General features: G+C 44.3%; 1 protein-coding gene across 1 annotated transcript; it reads right to left on the reverse strand.

The window, feature by feature from the left end:
- Nucleotides 1–339: 339 nt before the first annotated feature.
- mfsd6b (major facilitator superfamily domain containing 6b) lies at nt 340–10,921 on the reverse strand. The gene is made up of 8 exons (XM_020461548.2): nt 10,846–10,921; nt 10,598–10,721; nt 7,442–9,058; nt 4,319–4,416; nt 3,052–3,213; nt 2,116–2,214; nt 1,532–1,797; nt 340–1,163 (listed from the first exon to the last, which is right to left on the reverse strand). The coding sequence occupies exons 3-8, from the start codon at nt 9,052–9,054 to the stop codon at nt 987–989; spliced, it is 2,415 nt and encodes an 804-aa protein (XP_020317137.1). The 5' UTR covers nt 9,055–9,058; nt 10,598–10,721; nt 10,846–10,921; the 3' UTR covers nt 340–986.
- Between the last annotated feature and the right edge of the window lie 8,097 nt (nt 10,922–19,018).

The following is a 19,018-nucleotide window of genomic DNA, read 5'->3' on the forward strand; positions in this document are numbered from 1 at the left end:
CTGCCTGATTTAAAATACTTTGACTTAGGCTACGCAGCAGACAAGCCATGCCATGTAAAATGCTCAGGTCATTACAACGTCTGAACATTTTTAGATAGTCCTGGAGGAAAGCAGTTTGACATACTTGCAATTTCTGTCTAAATAAGACTGTAGTTAAATATTTTATGTTTGTGAAATTTTGGCCAGGCATTAGACAAATATGCATGTGAAAATACATTCACAGAGAGGGGGGGGGGGGGGGGGGGGGGGGGGGCTCCACAACTAATGGAGTTATAGTTAAATAGACATTACAGACCCTGAAAGCCTGGTGGATATCAGATCTGACACGATCACTTCATAAACCTTTTTTAAATAAGTATTTTTCCACGGCATCAGTGGTTGATAGTCAGACTAGACACAGTAAACATTTACATGTAATAGCAGGGCCACATTCAGGAGAGCAACTTGTTCCAGATACAGCCTAGTATGTAGAACAAACATGTCTCTCTGACTTTCTGTCAGTTCCAATCATAACATTTCTATCTGCAATGTTCCACAACGTTTTCTTATTGAACGTGCCCCTAAACTCTATGTAAGCAGCCATTACACACATGGCTATTTAGATTGAGTGTGTCACTTCTGCATGAGTGTGAATCACCAACCTATGACGAGGCTCAGGCACTTGATCAGTTTGAGGGCCATTGAGACAAATATAACCCTATTCAATCAAACCTAATATCCAGATTTCCAAGTTTAAAAAAATAACTTACAATTTTTACATCCATTTGAAAGTGCAACAGTAGCTACTTCAAGGCAAGAGCTTTTCCTCAGATCCCTAAAGGCACTGGTTAAGTCCTCTGCTAAGAGGAAAAATATAACCTCTCATTTTGGCCTGTATTTTTCTTCTGTCCAGTCTGTAAAATCATACTCTTCACTCTTTTAATAACTGGTCTTGCGCCAGCACTTGACTGGGGACAGTTCCTCAAAATGTGCAATGTGTTCCCTCTTTACTGTGTGTGGCCAGTGGGGAGGGGTGGTTGGTCCGCAGGCATAGGGGGATCCTGGTCAGGTAGGGGGGTTCCCCCCTGAGAGGGTCCCATCTGTGGGGACCTGCTGGGGGGGTCTTGAGATGAGGACTGGGAGGTTTCCTCTGTTGGTTCATCTATGCTTATCTCATTGATCTCCTACCAAACAGAGAAAAGGTAAAGTGTTGCATCATAGTTATTTGTAATACTCTAAGTATAGTACTTGGCACAGATATGCAAAAATACCCTCATAAAATACAGTTCTAAAGGCAGGTATTATATTCTCACCTTTCTTCAAAATGGGACACATGACATAAAAAAGACAATTCTCAGGAGGACATTATACAACATGGAACCTTGGCTGGAACGTGCACAAATCCCTAGATAAACCACCTGTGTTCCACATAAAACTACCTACTGTTTCATTCTCTGCCCAGTGACATGCACCTTTGGGCCCAGCCTCAAATCACAGCCTGAACCTAGAAGTCTATGCCTAAACCCCACGAGCTGCCACCCTGTCTACCTACCTTGAGCGGCTGATGGTTGTTGGCAGGGCTGCTCCTGGCCAGGACAGCGATCTCTCTGATCTGGTGCAGGGCGAAGGCCAGGGAGACCCAGGGCGAGGCGGACACCACCCAGGCGGGCTTGCTCATGTCCTCCTGCTCCTCCTGGTGCTTGGTCTTCCTTGGTGGTGGCGTTGTTGCGGCGACGTTATCTGATTGGATAACGTCGATGGTTGCTATGGGAACAGGACTGGAGGGGACGGGAATGTTCTCCGCCAGCATTTTGGTATCTGGAAAACAACGTAAGCAACATTTTTCATAACGATTAAAAATGCTTATTCTGCTAAGATGTCTGGCCTAACAACTACTGCTATTATTGACATCCTAAACATGATTCATTCAGCATTCTAATGTCTGAATATCTCAGTTGCTGATAGAAAAACTGGATTTAAAGTTAGTGGTAGTACATGTTATGCTTGCCACATTGGGAGCCAGTCACTTCTCCATTAAGGGGCATAATAGGTGCAGCAAATGCTGTTTTTCTGCCCATGCAGAGGCACAGTCTGAAGCAGACAGGGTAGGATAGGATCAACTTTATTAACACATACGTTTCTCCCCACTCTGCACAGCCAGCCATTGGATGAGAGCGAAGAGGAGGAGGATGACGAGGGAGGCGATTCCTATCCCTCTGAAGGTGTGGGCTGCTCCTAAACCATAACCCAAATAGACAAAGGTGTTCACAGTATTTCTTAATTCCAAAATCAACCCCTAGCCCTTACTCCCTAGGCCAGGGGTATTCAACTCTTACCCTATGAGGTCTGAAGCCTGCTGGTTTTCTGTTCTACCTGATAATTAATTGCACATATCTGGTGTCCCAGGTCTAAATCAGTCCCTGATTAGAAGGGAACAATGAAAGAATGCAGTGGAACTGGCTTTGAGGTCCAGCATTGAGTTTGAGTTCCTTAGGCTTTGGAAACAAAATCTTCAAATACATTTATGTATTTCACTCATAGCTTTTCATATGAAACTGAAAATAAATATCAATTTCAGCACTGTAAGGGATATATTTTACACCCCCCCCCCCCCCCCCCCAAAAAAAAACATATTTCAGAGCATAGAGAGAGAGACACAGAGTTGTTATTCTGAGAGTGCAGCCAAATACATTCCAGACCATAAAATTCCTATCCTTACGATTTAGATGGGACTGGTGGTAGTTTATTAAGAGTTAAGACCTGGATTATTTTATGAAAACCACAGAGGACAGGGCATGTTTATAAGGAGGGGAGGTGTTGTAAAACCTTTTGAAAAGGCATGTGGGACCACTATGACTGTGAGTTGGTCATGTAGAAGTCACCGTCGAAGGTATAATCCGGATTACTGCTCTTCTCAATGGTCATTTAAATTAATGCACATTTAACAAATTGTACCTTTTAACAAGTGACAATAGTTCCATCTCTCATTGGTTGAACTGGGAGACACGCAATTCAATTCAATGCAACTTCGATACAATCCAGCTGGGGTTTTTCCATCACAGTGGCTCTTACCAAAGAAGTTGACAAACACTCCCCCCACCATGGCCCCACAGCCCCGGCCCAGCCCCAGGTGCAGGCCCTGGAGGATACCCTGGGCAGAGGTCCTCAGCTCTGGAGGTACAGCAGCACTCAGGTAGGAGATACACGCTGCCCACACTGAGGCATGGGTCACACCTAGATACACAGAGATACAGAGAGACTGAGTGCCAGAGAGAAACGCACACCCGGGCACATCTCCACAAATACGCATTACGTCGTTACACTAGGTCAGGGCAGGGAGTAATACGATTAGGACAAGTTATTGGCTTGTTAATTTAATATCATGAAACCTCCCCCCAGAGATATACAGTAGCGGGTCATGAAAAGAAACATCTGTAGAACAAACAAACATTTAAATGAAGTCCCTTTCACATCTTTGTATATAACCAGAAACAAACAAGCAGACCCGTTAAACTGTCATTTGTTTTCATTAAAAGCTGTATACAACACCATTTGGGAGGGAAAATAAATACATTTTGGGAGACATTTTCTAATTGATGTCAAAGGGAGGACATGTCCTGTGTGTGTTCGTGGCAGGTGACAGGCGAGAGAGAGTGGACTTAACCATAGTCATTAACACTCGCTTGGGTGTGTCATGTTTGAACTGGCTCAACTAGCCAGTTTACATCCAACACGCCTCGTTTTCTCATTGTATAGCTACCAATAATAGGACAAAGCCATCAAACCTGCTACCATACCCTCCTTAGCCCTGTCTGGCTTGCCTCGCCCCCTATTCAGCTCTTTAGCTAGCCCATATCGTCACTATCCTCCCAGACCAGAGCTGCGGCCATCACTTGTGTCTTGTCTATTACGGTCATACCACTTCCTTTAGAATTGTGGAGATTTTGAAATGAGATTGTGTGTGTCTCTAAACATAGTTATTTGGTGTTGTTACACCTCTAGTGAATGATTACAATCATTATAAGCATCCTTCAATGTTACTTATTCGTGTATAGCTGCAACGTTGTAATTCATGGCCTAAATGTGGCTATCAGAGTAGTCTAGATACGGAGGAAAGGGGCGTTTTCCAGGCGAAGGACAAGCTTTTCTTGTCATTGAGGGGAGCTATCCTTTCCTGAATTGAACTCTGAGAGGCAACATGGCAACAGCGTAAGTGCACTGAGGGCTCCCAGTCCAAACACTACTTCCTCCTCCTTTCAATCTAATGTCAACATTTATGCTAAGCTAAGTCAATAGATATCGCATGCGTTGCGAGGCCCGAGACCCGGTGTAGCCTCACCTTGAAGGACCTCCATGGGCAGGACAACCCAGGCGTTCTCCAGGTAGGAAATGTACAGATAGCGGGCCGTGTTGCAGGCCAGCCCGATGTACAGCACCCTGGGGAGGAAAAGGGGAGGAGGAGAAGGTCGGATAACACTACTTCAATCGTACACTACAGATGGTTTATAGATGATGAACTTTCACCTCTTTGTTTAACTAACCATCCACCACTCCCCAACATAACCCTAAAACTATCCTAAAGCTATAGCAAGTTATTACATATCAAAGGAGTTGCAGGTGAAAGTAAGGCCAAAGCTTAGAGGTTAAATCCAATATCATATATCAATCTATATCATTCTGAGCAGACTTCTATATCATTCTGAACAGACTTCTATGTCCTTCATTCCCACACTGTTGGATGTTTGGTGCCCGTCTCCTATGACAACATCCTGTCCAATCAAACCCTTGACCTGATTCACCATACTCCCCTTCCCCCCCCCACACTGAGTATACCAAACATTAGGAACACCTTCCTAATATTGAGTTGCACCCTCCCCCCTTTTTTTCCCCCTCCGAACAGCTTCAATTCGTCGGGACATGCACTCTACAAGGTGTCAAAAGTGTTCCACAGGGATGCTGGCCCATGTTGACTGGAATGCTTCCCACAGTTGTGTCAAGTTGGCTGGATGCCCTTTCGGTGGGGGACCATTCTTGATACACATGGGAAACTATGAATGAATAGTTAGCATGAAAAACCCAGCAGTGTTGCAGTCCTTGAAACAAACAAAGGCGCATGACACCTACTACCAATACCCTGTTCAAAGGCACTTCAATCTTTTGTCTTGCCCATTCAACATTCCTGAATGGCACATGTACACAATCAATGTCTCAAGTGTCTCAAGGCTTAAAAATCCTTCTTTAACCTATTAATCTACTGATTGAAGTGGATTCAACAAGTGACATCAATAAGGGATCATAGCTTTCACCTGGATTCACCTGGAGTGTGTGTTGTGTATACTCAGTGTATGTGGACATGAACACATTACAACTACAAAAACATTATGCAAATATACTGACACATTTAACAATTCCAGTTTACATACTGTATGCATATTTTACATATATTGACCTTGGACATGCAATGCTATAGGTACTGTTTTAGGCTTTTTCTCTCATGGGCTATTTTCGAGCTCGGTGTGTGTGGCTCTTTAAGCCTGTGTCATACAGTGAGTCATTCTAACCCCGGGGCAGGCTCTGTCTGACAACACTAGGACCAGTCACAAGGACCAGATAACTGCTGCACAGAGACTAGAGCTGGACAGGAAAGGAGGCATGCACAGACTCATACACACAGCAGTCATCTAACTGGTCGATGTGTTACCATACACAGACACAAACAGACACAGACACAAACAGACACAGACAGCAACGACTATTTCCGTATTTATCTCCACATAGTCTTATGCCCCATGTAAATCTCAGACATGGAGAGATACCCATGCAAATCTTAGCGTGAGACAGGCTATTTGAATAACAGCCTAATATGAAAAGCCCCTGCGCAGTGTTTCTGTGCTCACCAATCGATCCGCACAGGCATTTAGTTCAGGAGATCAATGGAGAGCCTCATGCTGAAGTAATGGACAGGATTGGGTTATACGCACACACGTCCCCAGAGGAACAAAAGGCTTCCACAGGCCCTGCCAGCAGCCCAGGCAGAAACCAGGCCATCAAACAAAGATCTGACAGAGTCCAGACACACACACCACACACACACAGTGAAACTCTGTGGGAGAAGAGCAGAGCTCTCCTCCATCGATTCAGCACAGCACTGTCCATTCATTCTCTACAATGCTGATGGCATTGTAAAAAGTATAAATATTGGTGTAAATGTTAGTTGTTTTTACACATGTACCTGTATTAGTACTGCATACAGTGCTTTTTGCAAACTAATCCATAGTTAGTTTATAGTTTGTTGATAATATGAATGCAATGGTTAGAGACTTTCCCATTGTCTAGGAAACTGCTCTGGCTGCACTTAAAACAACCATATTTGAATAACATAAGCGGCACATTGTAGCTTTGTACTGGGAGACCAGCCCTTGGCTAACCCTTGTTATTACAAATGATTCATCCTGTTCATAGATAGGCGTGGGTGATTTGGCAAGTGTCACCCGCCTGAGAAATATCACAGGGCAGACGGGAGACGGAAGAACTGACAAAAAAATCCTCTGAGCTCTCAGGATGGGTCTTCCTGTTTACCAATGTTTCTTTCCTTTCCCTTAAGCAAAACACTGCATTTAAAGCTTTGGAAAATAGCAAATGTCTAAAGAAAAAACAGCTTGTCCATTCTGCAAACTGTGTGCCAATTTGGGCAATGCCCACTTAGTCAACATCTGGGTTTCTGCCTTTCCCTCCTCTCCCTTCCTTTTGCTCTCTCTCTCTCTCTCTCTCTCTCTCTCTCTCTCCAATCCAAACAGACAATAAATCACAATTTAGAAAGAGAGCGAGAGAGAGAGAAAGAGACCACACTAGCTGGAGGGAGTAGGTTTCCCTCTTAGAAATTTAACAGAGCAGAGCTCTCCCAATGTCTCATCCTATGAATTGACCGTTTGTTTGAGGCTGTTGGGCGGTCTGCTATAGCCTATGTAGCACACCTACGTCTTCCGTTAGCAGGCTACTACATCACCCCTGAAACTCCCTTACACTCCACTCACTCATTGTGTCACTCTAGCACGCAGCTTACTGGTCAAGTTCCCACAGGGACAGGGCAGGAAATTCACATAGATTGTCGATTCACTGAATGCTTGAGGTTATTTAAATTCACTGACAAAAAGTAAACAAGTGTAAAGTCTGAACAAATGATGCTTTCTGATACGCCTAAATCCCATCAAATCTCCAAGAAAGTTGGCTATTATGTGGAATTCAATCAAACTGAAAGAAATAAAATAATATTGTGACTTTGCATACAACTATACTAGAATAATCTCATTTTGGCCTTGCTTTTGTTGCATGGTTCCAGATCAGTTTGTGCTGTCTAGCTAACTTCTAGGGTTATTGTCACGCAGGAGTTGACAAGACGTACAGAAACACAAACAGATCTGGGACCGGGCTATTGCTTTTGACCCATGCCCCCTTGATATACCTTATATGGCCGATGAGCTCGATGAGCTTGTGGCTGGTGAAGTAGGCTACCAGCTCCGAGATGTGGCTCAGCACCGAGCAGACTCCAAAAAGCGTGGTGGTCCCCTTTAGGTCCTCTAGGTGCCAGTAGAGGAAAGTGAACACGAAGCCGTAGCCGAATCCCATGAACCAGGCCACGAAGAGCACCGAGCCGTATTGCACACTGCACAGCAGCCGAAGGAGGTCCCAGTAAAGGAACCGTTGGCTGATGGAACGTTGAGATTCTAACGATTCCACCGTGTGCCCTTCGGGAGATGAAACGCCACTGGACGTTTGAGGAGATTCCATTTCCTGTCTCTTATCCTCCTCCACCCGTGCCTCCATTGGCCGATGGTCATTAGTACTACTCTCAAAGTAGAACTGAGTAGACACTACAAAAGCAACGGCCATCAGGACACCAAAGACAATAAAAGCTATCTGGTAGTTCTTGTAGTCAGGCACGATGCAGCCGGTGCCCTGGATGAAGAGCTTGATGTGGGTGTGGTCGATCCAGATACCCACGCACAGCATTGCCAGGCCCCAGCCCAGGGAGCCCCACATCCTCTGCAGACCATAGCGGTCCCGGTGGGGGCCCAGGTACTGCAGGGTGCGCGTGTCCACGATGGTCATGGCCGGAGCACTGAAGAACTCGCCGATGATGATGACCAGCAGGATCAGGAGGAAGATGGTCTCGACCTGGTCGTGGTTGGAGATGATGTCATAGACTTTGGTAGTGGTGGTTGGTTTGGTCATGGTCAGATTTGAGGCAGGTTTTGAGCCGGCTGTTGTTGTTGCTGCTGTTTTTGTTGTTGTTGTTTTTGTTTTGGTGGTGGTGGTGGAGGTGGAGGGGGAAGATGTCAACATTGTTGTGGAGATGGTGGAGGAAGGCACAGGTCCCGTGACAGTACTGGGTCCAGTGATATTACCACCATCGCTCCTCACATACCTGTGCAGGGGACCGCTAACTGAGTCTGATGCAAAAGGGAGGGGGAAAAAGTCTCCACTCGCACCCCTGCGGTTCCTGCTATGATTGGCCGACGGACCGATCTGGGCGGGACTGGTGGGGGACACGACTGTAGGTTTCCTTTCCACGCAGGTCATGGAGGCAGGCTTGATGAAGCCGATGCCGCAGTTGAACACCAACCAGCAGAAGACGGAGAACAGCAGCACCACCTTGCCCTTCTTGAAGCGGTCCGCCACCACCCCCCAAAAGGGGGCGCTGCAGAATTCTATGAAGTACCGAATCCCGACCAGCAGGCCACTCTGGCTGGGCGTCATGCCCAGTTGCTTGTAGTAGACAGACAGCAACGGGTGCAGGGACCCATAGGCCGCATAGAAGAAGAAGTAGAAGACCTTGGAGATGAGTAGGTGGTTGTTGATCTGCACGCAGTTCCTCTCCAGGCAGTCATTGCTGGGGGTGTCAGATGTGTCTGTCGGGGGTGATGCTGGACCTTGGGAGGCAGCGGTGGTGTCCGCACCTGCTGCCATCTGATCCAAGGTTTTGGACAGGGTGTTGAAGGGCTCTGCCATGACGTACTTCCTCTTCTGATCCTCCTCGTCGTCTGTCAAGATGGCCACCTGGTCGTCACTCGCCATCTCCCTGGGGGATGGGGGGAGGGGGAGAGGGAGAGAGATGACTGAAACAGTTTTTCACCCCCACCAGAATTAAAGGAACAATGTGTAATAAAAATGTCTGACCCAGACAATTTTGGCAAGCTATGGGAGGTGGGCTGGCATGTCCATAAGATTGCAATAATAGTTCTAAACACATTTTGAAGCTGTATCTTTTTTTGTTAGCAAAGACTCAAACGACAACAAAAACATAAACAATGGAGTAATACAACACTTTGGGTGCCGGGGCGGCAGGGTAGCCTAGAGTGTTGGACTAGTAACCGAAAGGTTGCAAGTTCAAACCCCTGAGCTGACCCTGAACAGGCAGTTAACCCACTGTTCCCCGGTAGGCCGTCATTGAAAATAAGAATTTGTTCTTAACTGACTTGCCTAGTTAAATAAAGGTTAAAAAAATTTGTTAAAGCAGATAAGGCATTTATTCGGAATGTCTGTCACCTTACCTACATTTCAGCACAACTGAACAGGACATTTGATTCAATAAACCTTTTCAAAACGCATGGTGTTGTTACTCGACTGTGTTAATTAAGGTAATTCCCATGAACTTTTTTTTTTTCCTCAAGCACATTGATTGATTAATCTTATACTGTACAATTTTTCTAAACTGTAAGGGATTGGATTTATTGCGCCTGTTACTGAGATAGTTGTTCCAGTTTAGATGGTCTTGTGAAATCAAAATAGCAGTTATTGTTATTTGAAGGTTGTGAATGACTACACACTAAAGTATTGAACGCAAACAATGATGTCTCTGTCACTAACAAACACAGGCATGGGTTGATTTCTCTCACATTCACTCCAAAGGCATACTGGGACATTTTCAAATACAGCGTTTGAACAGCAACCCAAGTGTCTTGTGTTTAAAACCTAAATGCCTTGTCCCGAAGAAACATGTTCATGTGTGTAAAAAGCTTTACAGTGAGTAAACATGTTCTGGAATTGACTTGTGATTACAATCCAAACACTGTGACTCATTTGAATCGATATTCTAAATGCCTTGACATGCTTAAAAAGTGTTACAAATAAATGTTGAGCTATGTGTTCACATCCTAAATACTTGGTTTTCGAGTGACGGAGTATGATGTTCAAGCTCTTACATTTTGTTAGGTCTAGGGTATATGAAAGACTTGGAACATATATAATAGCCCATTTGGCTACTGCCTCTACAGCAGGAGACATGACTTCACTATTCCCTGTAGCCTATACAATTATAAATGGTAGCCTGTAACTGTATAACTGTGCTCAGACCAGACAGACATTGCCCGAGAGAAATATATGACTGGAGAATAATAAGCTGTTTCATTGCCGCAGCTCTGACAAAACGTATCATGTCCTTAGAAACGTTTCTTCTTGTAACCACGCATTCAATTGTTGTTTTCTCTATTCAACTTAAAATGGTAAAGAAACACCAAAGGGACATATCTAAGCCTGTTATTCCTGTGAACACAAATACATATATTATTAAGAAGAAGGGAAAAAAAAGAAAACTAATCGACAAAAGATATTTTCTTACCAAAATTATTGTTTCAAAGTTTCAAGGTTGTTGGAGGATAGACCGCTTGTATAGAATGTAGCCTATCTTCTTGAGTCCATCATTTAGGTGTCCAATTGGCGACGACTGTCATCGGGTGAATAAACTGTCGTTTAAAGTCACACATTGACAAACAAAAAACATGTGTTCAATAGTAATCACATTTATATGGGGCAAGTAATATTGAACGCGTCTATTTCAGAGAAGTTTGCATTGACGTCATTTCTCACCTGCCCACGACTGCCAAACCATTTCGGAGTTCGAGACACTGCTGCTGTGGAAGGGATTGCGCACACACAGTCTAAAATTAGTCTGGCGGCCGAGCATTGAATCAATGAGTACATCTCAATAGTCTGAAGTGGTTTCCTCTCCTTGTCTATTCACGTAATTGACACAAATCCAAAAACGAAAAAACAGGATGGATGAAAAGAATATGGTAGTAAGCAAATGGGGAGTTGCTTTTACATCTCAATTTATTTTATAAGTGCAGACAAAGGAAAGGAGCAGAGGAAGATAGTTTGAGAATTGAGATGAGCCCTATTCCCCCATAGAACAACTGCCTTTGTGCCTGTCGAGCAAGGCACTTGGTGTAACGTGGGGGTAACTAGCTCCCCCTAAGAACAATGTCCAATTGCTGACACAAAAAAAAGCAACATTTGGATAAAATGTGGTATGTGGGTGACGGTCATGCTTAGGCAAACAAACTATGAAGGGAAATAGGTGTCTACAGTTTACTCTTTTGTTGTTATTTAACGAAATGTTGTGTTTAGAAAAGGGTTTTTGGAAAATTGTTCTACTAATATGTGCCCTTCTCTGCGAGGCATTGGAAAACCTCCCTGATCTTTGTGGGTGAATCTGTGTTTGAAATGCACTGCTTGACTGAGGAACCTTATAGATAATCGTATGTGTGGGGTACAGAGATGAGGTAGTCATTCAAAAATTCTTGCAATTTATTATGTGACTTGTTAAGCAAATTTTGACTCCTAAATTTATTTAGGCTTCCCATAGCAAAGGAGTTGAATACTTATTGACTCAAGACATTTCCGCTTTACAATTTTTATTTATTTGTAAAACTTTGACATTATGGGGTATTGTGTGTTGGCCAGTGACAAAACAATCTCAACTTAACCCATAAGTGTCTAAGCCCTGTCTAAATTGGAGGGTGTTCTACTAAGCTATATGGAATTGTTTTAAGAAGGTCATACCAACGATTATTTAGCTATTTGATTTAGAATTTGAAGACCCCTTGAAGTAACAGTAAAAATGGAAAACAATTATTTGATGAAAAATTAAATGTGTTCGTATGGTCTTATATTATAAGACCATACGAACACATTGAATAACAGATTCACTACATATAACAACCGATAGTCCCCCCCAAAAAAATCAAAAAGGAAATTTGTTCTGAAGTGTCTCTCCTATATCTGAGAGAAATACGAAAAATCTGGAAATATATATATTTTTTACATGTATTTAACCCCTTATTTTTGGCACTAAACAGTCTCCATATAAACTTCCACCATTTTTTTCAACTGGTACCGGGGACCTTCAGACGAGTCTTGTGAGGCCTGTGGGCGTTCTAAAGCAGTCTCACCTTTCCACAGAGGAAAGTTCGTAGGCCAAACTGTTCTGACGCTACAGCAAATTTTGTAAGAAGACCGATTTTCGTGATGCCTCATGGTCTGACAAACACTTCTCTAGCTCTGTCACCTTTCACCGCAGATGTGGAAGTGCAACATAGGCGGATGCGGTGGATTGAGACGCATCCAATGCAACAAAAAAACTCCCGATATCTCTAGCTTAAACTGTCAGATTTTTATTTTTTACTTACATTTTTTTTTTTTTTTTATTCCAGCTGTAACACAACAAGATATTGAAAAAGTCCAGGGTTGTGAATACTTTCTGAACGCACTGTATATATAACTTTTCTAAATTACGAAACATTTGATCAACTTACCTCAGAATCGTTTTGTTTGAGTGATTATTATTGTTTGAGACATAACATTTTTAGTTGAGCAAGAGTAGTGGAAGCCAGCGAGTGTGCTGAATGTTTTTGGGGGGGTGACATAAAGGGGTTTCTGTGAGAATTACAGTGGTGGGAGCAGTTAACCCGGTGGGCTAGATACCCCACATTACCCTAACCCCAAATTGATCTCCACCCAGGAGAATCTGACTCAAAGTATGTGTTGGAGGGTGTTGAGAAAGGCAGAAGATACATTTCTGCATATGTGTGAAATTAGTTTTTATAGCCTTTATAGTTTATGTGTTGGTTTAGTTGGGCCTTTATCAGCTGGGCAGGCAACTGTTGGGAGAAGGATGAGCAAAGGGGAAATGTAAACATTCTATAAAACTGCTTACTAAATAATTAGCCTAATCGTGTAGCCTAGGTCTACTGCCCGTTCCTGTGGACTGTTGATCCTGTCCCGTCCTGTACCGAACTAGACTTTAGAATTCTGTGTCAAGTCCCCAAACATAAGTGATACTATGCTGTATGTTTCAGTTATTTTCTTGATTTTGGAGTTTGATAAGACAAAAAAAGTGTTTTTTCCCTCACTGAAAGCCAGGGGCTTCAATAGTCACAGTTGGCCACTATTTCTGCTCATTCAATTCTATTCTCTGGGATGGGCAAAAATGACAAAATGCTGATACAAAATTCCATAAAGATCAATGCATCACAATAAACTACAAAATACTTGTGATGTACTTGTAATGTATTTAATTTAAATACATGTATTTCGTTTTTCAAATCAAATCAAATGTTATTACTCACATGCGTCGAATACAACCTTACAATGAAATGCTTACTTACGAGCCCCTAACCAACAGTGCAGTTTTAAAAAATATGGATAAGAATAAGAGATAAAAGTAACAAGTAATTAAAGAGCAGCAGTAAAAAATAAAATAACAATATTTACAGGTGGTTGCCGGTACAGAGTCAAAATGCGGGGCCACCTGTTAGTTGAGGTAGTATGTACATGTAGGTAGAGTTAATTAAAGTGACTATGCATAGATGACAACAGAGAGCGGCAATGATGTGGAGGGGGGGGCAATGTGAATAGTCTGGGTAGCCATTTGACTAGATGTTCAGGAGTATTATGGCTTGGGGATAGAAGCTGTTTAGCAGCCTCTTGGTCCTAGACTTGGTTCTCTGGTACCGCTTGCCGTGTGATAGCAGAGAGAACAATCTATGAGGGCCTTCCTCTGACACCGTCTGGTATCGAGGTCCTGGATGGAAGGAAGCTTGGCCCCAGTGATGTACTGGGCCGTTCGCACTACCCTCTGTAGTGCCTTGCGGTCGGAGGCTGAGCAGTTGCCATACCAGGCAGTGATGCAACTAGTCAGGATGCTCTCGATGGTGCAGCTGTAGAATCTCTTGTGGATCTGAGGACCCATGCCAAATCTTTTCAGTCTCCTGAGGGTGAATAGGTTTTGTCTTGCCCGCTTCACGACTGTCATGGTGTGCTTGGACCATGTTAGTTTGTTGGTGATGTGGACACCAAGGAACTTGAAGCTCTCAACCTGCTCCCCTGCAGCCCATTAGATGAGAATGGGGGCGTGCTCGGTCCTCTTTTCCCTGTAGTCCACAATCATCTCCTTTGTCTTGATCAAGTTGAGGGAGAGGTTGTTGTCCTGGCACCACTCGGCCAGGTCTCTGACCTCTTCCCTATAGGCTGTCTCGTTGTTGTCGGTGATCAGGCCTACCACTGTTGTATCATCGGCAAATTGAATGATGGTGTTGGAGTCGTGCCTGGCCGTTCAGTTATGAGTGAACAGGGAGTACAGGAGGGGGCTGAGCACGCACCACTGAGGGGCCACTGTGTTGAGGATCAGCGTGGCAGATGTCTTGTTACCTAGCCTTACCACCTGGATGCGGCCCATCAGGAAATTCACGATCCAGTTGCAGAGGGATGTGTTTAGTCCCAGGGTCCTTAGCTTATTGATGAGCTTTGAGGGCACTATGGTGTTGAACGCTGAGCTGTAGTCAGTGAATGGCATTCTGACATAGGTGTTCCTTTTGTCCAGGTGGGAAAGGGCAGTGTGGAGTGCAATAGAAACTGCATCATCTGTAGATCTGTTGTGGCGGTATGCAAATTGGAGCGGGTCTACAGTTTCTCGGTTGATGATGGTGTTGTGAGCCATGACCAGCCTTTCAAAGCACTTCGTGTCTACAGACGTGACTGCTACGGGTAGGTAGTCATTTAGGCAGGTTACCTTAGTGTTCTTGGGCACAGGCACTATGGCGGGCTGCTTAAAACATGTTGGTATTACAGACTTGGACAGGGAGAGGTTAAAAATGTCAGTGAAGACACTTGCTAGTTGGTCAGCGCATGCTCGCAGTACATGTCCTGGTAATCCATCTGGCCCTTTAGCTCAGTGCAGATGCTGCCTGTAAACCATGGCTTCTGGTTGGGGTATGTACGTAAGGTCACTGTGGGGACGACGTCATCGATGCACTTATTGATGAAGCCAATGACAGATGTGGTGTACTCCTCAATGTCATTGGAGGAATCCCGGAACATATTCCAGTCTGTGCTAGCAAAACAGTCCTGTAGCTTAGCATCTGCTTCATCTGACCACTTTTTCATTGATCTAGTCACTGGTGCTTCCTGCTTTAATTTTTACCAGGAGAGCTGCCTCTGGGTGACCGTTTTCTTGTTTGCTTATCGCAGAATACAGTTCATTCAATGCTATCTTAGTGCCAGCCTCTGACTGTGGTGGTATGTACAGCTATAAAGAATATAGATGAAAACTATCTCGGTAGGTAGTGAGGTTTGCAGCTTATCTCAGCCACGCAATAGCTCGAGACTTCCTTAGATATCGTGCACCAGCTGTTGTTTACAAAAATACATAGACCGCTGCCACACATCGTATAACCAGCCAGCTGTATGTTGATATTGTCGTCATTCAGCCACGACTCCGTGAAGCATAAGATTTTACCGTTTTTAATGTTCCGTTGGTAGTTTAATCTTCCCAGTAACTCATCCATTTTATTGTCCAAAGATTGCATGTTGGCTAGTAGAATTGAGGGAAGTGGGGGTTTATTCGATCACCTCAGACTTCTCAGAAGACAGCTCGCTCTCCGGGCCTCTCTTTCTCCGCCTCCTCTTCACACAGATCACTGGGGTCAGGGCCTGTTCCTGAGGGAGCCGTATATCCTCCGCCTCGGGCTCGTCAGAGTCATGAAAGAAGAAAAAGGACTCTGCTAGTCCGTGGTGAGTAATCTGTCCTGATGTCTAGAAGTTATTTTTGTCTCTCCTTCCATGGCCTCCAATTGCTCTTAAATACAAGTAAAACTAAATGCATGCTCTTTAACCGATCGCTACCTGCACCTGCCCGCCTGTCCAACATCACTACTCTGGATGTCTCTGATTTAGAATACGTAAACAACTACAAATACTTAGGTGTCTGGTTAGACTGTAAACTCCCCTTCCAGACCCATATCAAACATCTCCAATCCAAAGTTAAATCTAGAATTGGCTTCCTATTTCGCAACAAAGCATCCTTCACTCATGCTGCCAAACATACCCTTGTAAAACGGACCATCCTACCAATCCTCGACTATGGCGATGTCATTTACAAAATAGCCTCCAATACCCTACTCAACAAATTGGATGCAGTCTATCACAGTGCAATCCGTTTTGTCACCAAAGCCCCATATACTACCCACCATTGCGACCTGTACGCTCTCGTTGGCTGGCCCTCGCTTCATACTCGTCGACAAACCCACTGGCTCCATGTCATCTATAAGACCCTGCTAGGTAAAGTCCCCCCTTATCTCAGCTCGCTGGTCACCATAGCATCTCCCACCTGTAGCACACGCTCCAGCAGGTATATCTCTCTAGTCACCCACAAAACCAATTATTTCTTTGGCCGCCTCTCCTTCCAGTTCTCTGCTGCCAATGACTGGAACGAACTACAAAAATCTCTGAAACTGGAAACACTTATCTCCCTCACTAGCTTTAAGCACCAACTGTCAGAGCCGCTCACAGATTACTGCACCTGTACATAGCCCACCTATAATTTAGCCCAAACAACTACCTCTTTCCCTACTGTATTTAATTCATTTATTTATGGCACCCCATTATTTTTATTTCTACTTTGCACATTCTTCCATTGCAAATCTACCATTGCAGTGTTTTACTTGCTATATTGCATTTACTTTGCCACCATGGCCTTTTTTTGCCTTTACCTCCCTTATCTCACCTCATTTGCTCACATCGTATATAGACTTGTTTATACTGTATTATTGACTGTATGTTTGTTTTACTCCATGTGTAACTCTGTGTCGTTGTATGTGTCGAACTGCTTTGCTTTATCTTGGCCAGGTCGCAGTTGTAAATGAGAACTTGTTCTCAACTTGCCTACCTGGTTAAATAAAGGTGTTCTCAACTTGCCTACCTGGTTAAATAAAGGTGTTCTCAACTTGCCTACCTGGTTAAATAAAGGTGAAAAAAATAAATAATACAAACAAAAAAAAGAGACGGTAGCGGCAACATTATGTACAAAAAGAGTTAAAAAAATACTTACAAACAACGCAGATTAAAAAACAAAGAAATACAATCAGTTGGGGGCACATAAAACGTCTGCCTTCGGCTCCGGCTCTATCTTCATAATAGTATTGTTATCTATAATTTACATGTGCTCTGCTTAAGTTTGTCAGTAGAGGAGATGCTGGATCATCATCCGGAACAGCAGAGACACAGTTGATCCACATCTAGCCTCAGCCAGTACTAACACAGACCCAGTACAGCTGGCTTCAGCAAGTACTAACACAGACCCAGTAGAGGCGTCTTCAGCAAGTACTAACACAGACCCAGTACAGCGGTCTTCAGCAAGTACTAACACAGACCCAGTACAGCCGGCTTCAGCAAATACTAACACAGACCCAGGTGAAGTACAGGCAGCCTCAGGCAGTACTAGCACAACCAGAGGTGTACAGCCAGAATCAGATACTAGTAGAACAGTTGCTGTTCCACCAAATGACCCAGCAGATTGGCCCCCAGCCTTAACGTTATGAGGTCTGAGTTAGTGCGCAGATGTCCATTCAAACCAGGACTGGGTTTTTCTTTCCCTAAAGACAAGTCTTGAATAGGTTTACATTCAGGCGTATTACAAAGACAGCTGTCAAATGGAAAAAAGACTTAAAAGAGGTTGAATTGGGCCTCCCGGGTGGCGCAGTGGTTAAGGGCGCTGTACTGCAGTGCCAGCTGTGCCATCAGTGTCCCTGGGTTCGTGCCCAGGCTCTGTCGTAACCGGCCGCGACCGGGAGGTCTGTGGGGCGACGCACAATTGGCCTAGCGTCGTCCGGGTTAGGGAGGGCTTAGTCGGTGGGGATGTCCTTGTCCCATCGCGCACCAGCGACTCCTGTGGCGGACAGGGCGCAGTGCGTGCTAACCAAGGTTGCCAGGTGCACGGTGTTTCCTCCGACACATTGGTGCGGCTGGCTTCCGGGTTGGATGCGCGCTGTATTAAGAAGCAGTACGGCTGGTTGGGTTGTATATTGGAGGACGCATGACTTTCAACCTTCGTCTCTCCCGAGCCCGTACGGGTGTTGTAGCGATGAGACAAGATAGTAGCTACTACAACAATTGGATACCACGAAATTGGGGAGAAAAAGGGGTTAAAAAAAACACACACAAAAAAAAGAGGTTGAATTACTGGCAAAATTTGACCCCGTTATGGAAAGTCATCTCAGCAAAATTAAAGATGGAGAGCACATGTTCATTACCTTTGGAAGCGCACACAGAATGAGCTGATACAGATTGTGAGTGACAAGATTCTGGAAGCAATAGTGTCACAAGTAAGAGACTCAAAGTACTTCTCCATTATCTTGGACTGTACACCTGACAGTGTACAAATGTCCATTATTCTGGAAAGCGTGGCTTTAAAGGGGAAGCCGAGATCAAGGAGCACTTCCTCGGCTTTGTGAATGTTGAGGTTACAACAGGCTTGAATCTGTCCACTGTCACCTTAGATAAGTTGAACAAGCTGAATATTCCATTTGAAGATTGCAGAGGGCAAGCTTATGATAATGGGGCCAACATGAAGGGCAAGCACCAAGGAGAACAAGCCAGCCTGCTTTAAAAAAATCCCAGAGCTGTGTTCGTCCCATGTGGAGTACATACTATATACCTTGTCAGTGCAGATGCTGCCAAATCTTCAAAAGACGCAGTTGGGTTTTTTGGGCATGTGCAAAAGCTCTTCACCTACTTTTCAGCTGGCACACAAAGATGGGAGAAGTCATGGAGTGACACAAGATGGGAGAGTAGGCTCCAAAGTGTTCATGCAATCAGGTATCAGGCTTCTGAGGCTCGGGAGGCATTACTGGAATCCAGACAGGCAATCAACGATCCTGTGGCCAAAGTGGAGGCGAAAGCACTTGCAGAGGAAGTTGGGTCCTAC

This window comes from Oncorhynchus kisutch, linkage group LG26, assembly GCF_002021735.2.
Source record: "Oncorhynchus kisutch isolate 150728-3 linkage group LG26, Okis_V2, whole genome shotgun sequence".
In the NCBI taxonomy this organism is placed as follows: domain Eukaryota; kingdom Metazoa; phylum Chordata; class Actinopteri; order Salmoniformes; family Salmonidae; genus Oncorhynchus; species Oncorhynchus kisutch.

Excerpts from the sequence above, each read along its gene's own strand:
- mfsd6b (XM_020461548.2), bottom strand. The coding sequence starts at position 9,054 with ATGGCGAGTGACGACCAGGTGGCCATCTTGACAGACGACGAGGAGGAT. Across the intron at positions 3,214-4,318 it reads GCCCATGGAGGTCCTTCAAG|GTGTGACCCATGCCTCAGTG; the intron begins GTGAGGCTACAC and ends CTGTGTATCTAG. Across the intron at positions 2,215-3,051 it reads AGTGTTTGTCAACTTCTTTG|GAGCAGCCCACACCTTCAGA; the intron begins GTAAGAGCCACT and ends GTTATGGTTTAG.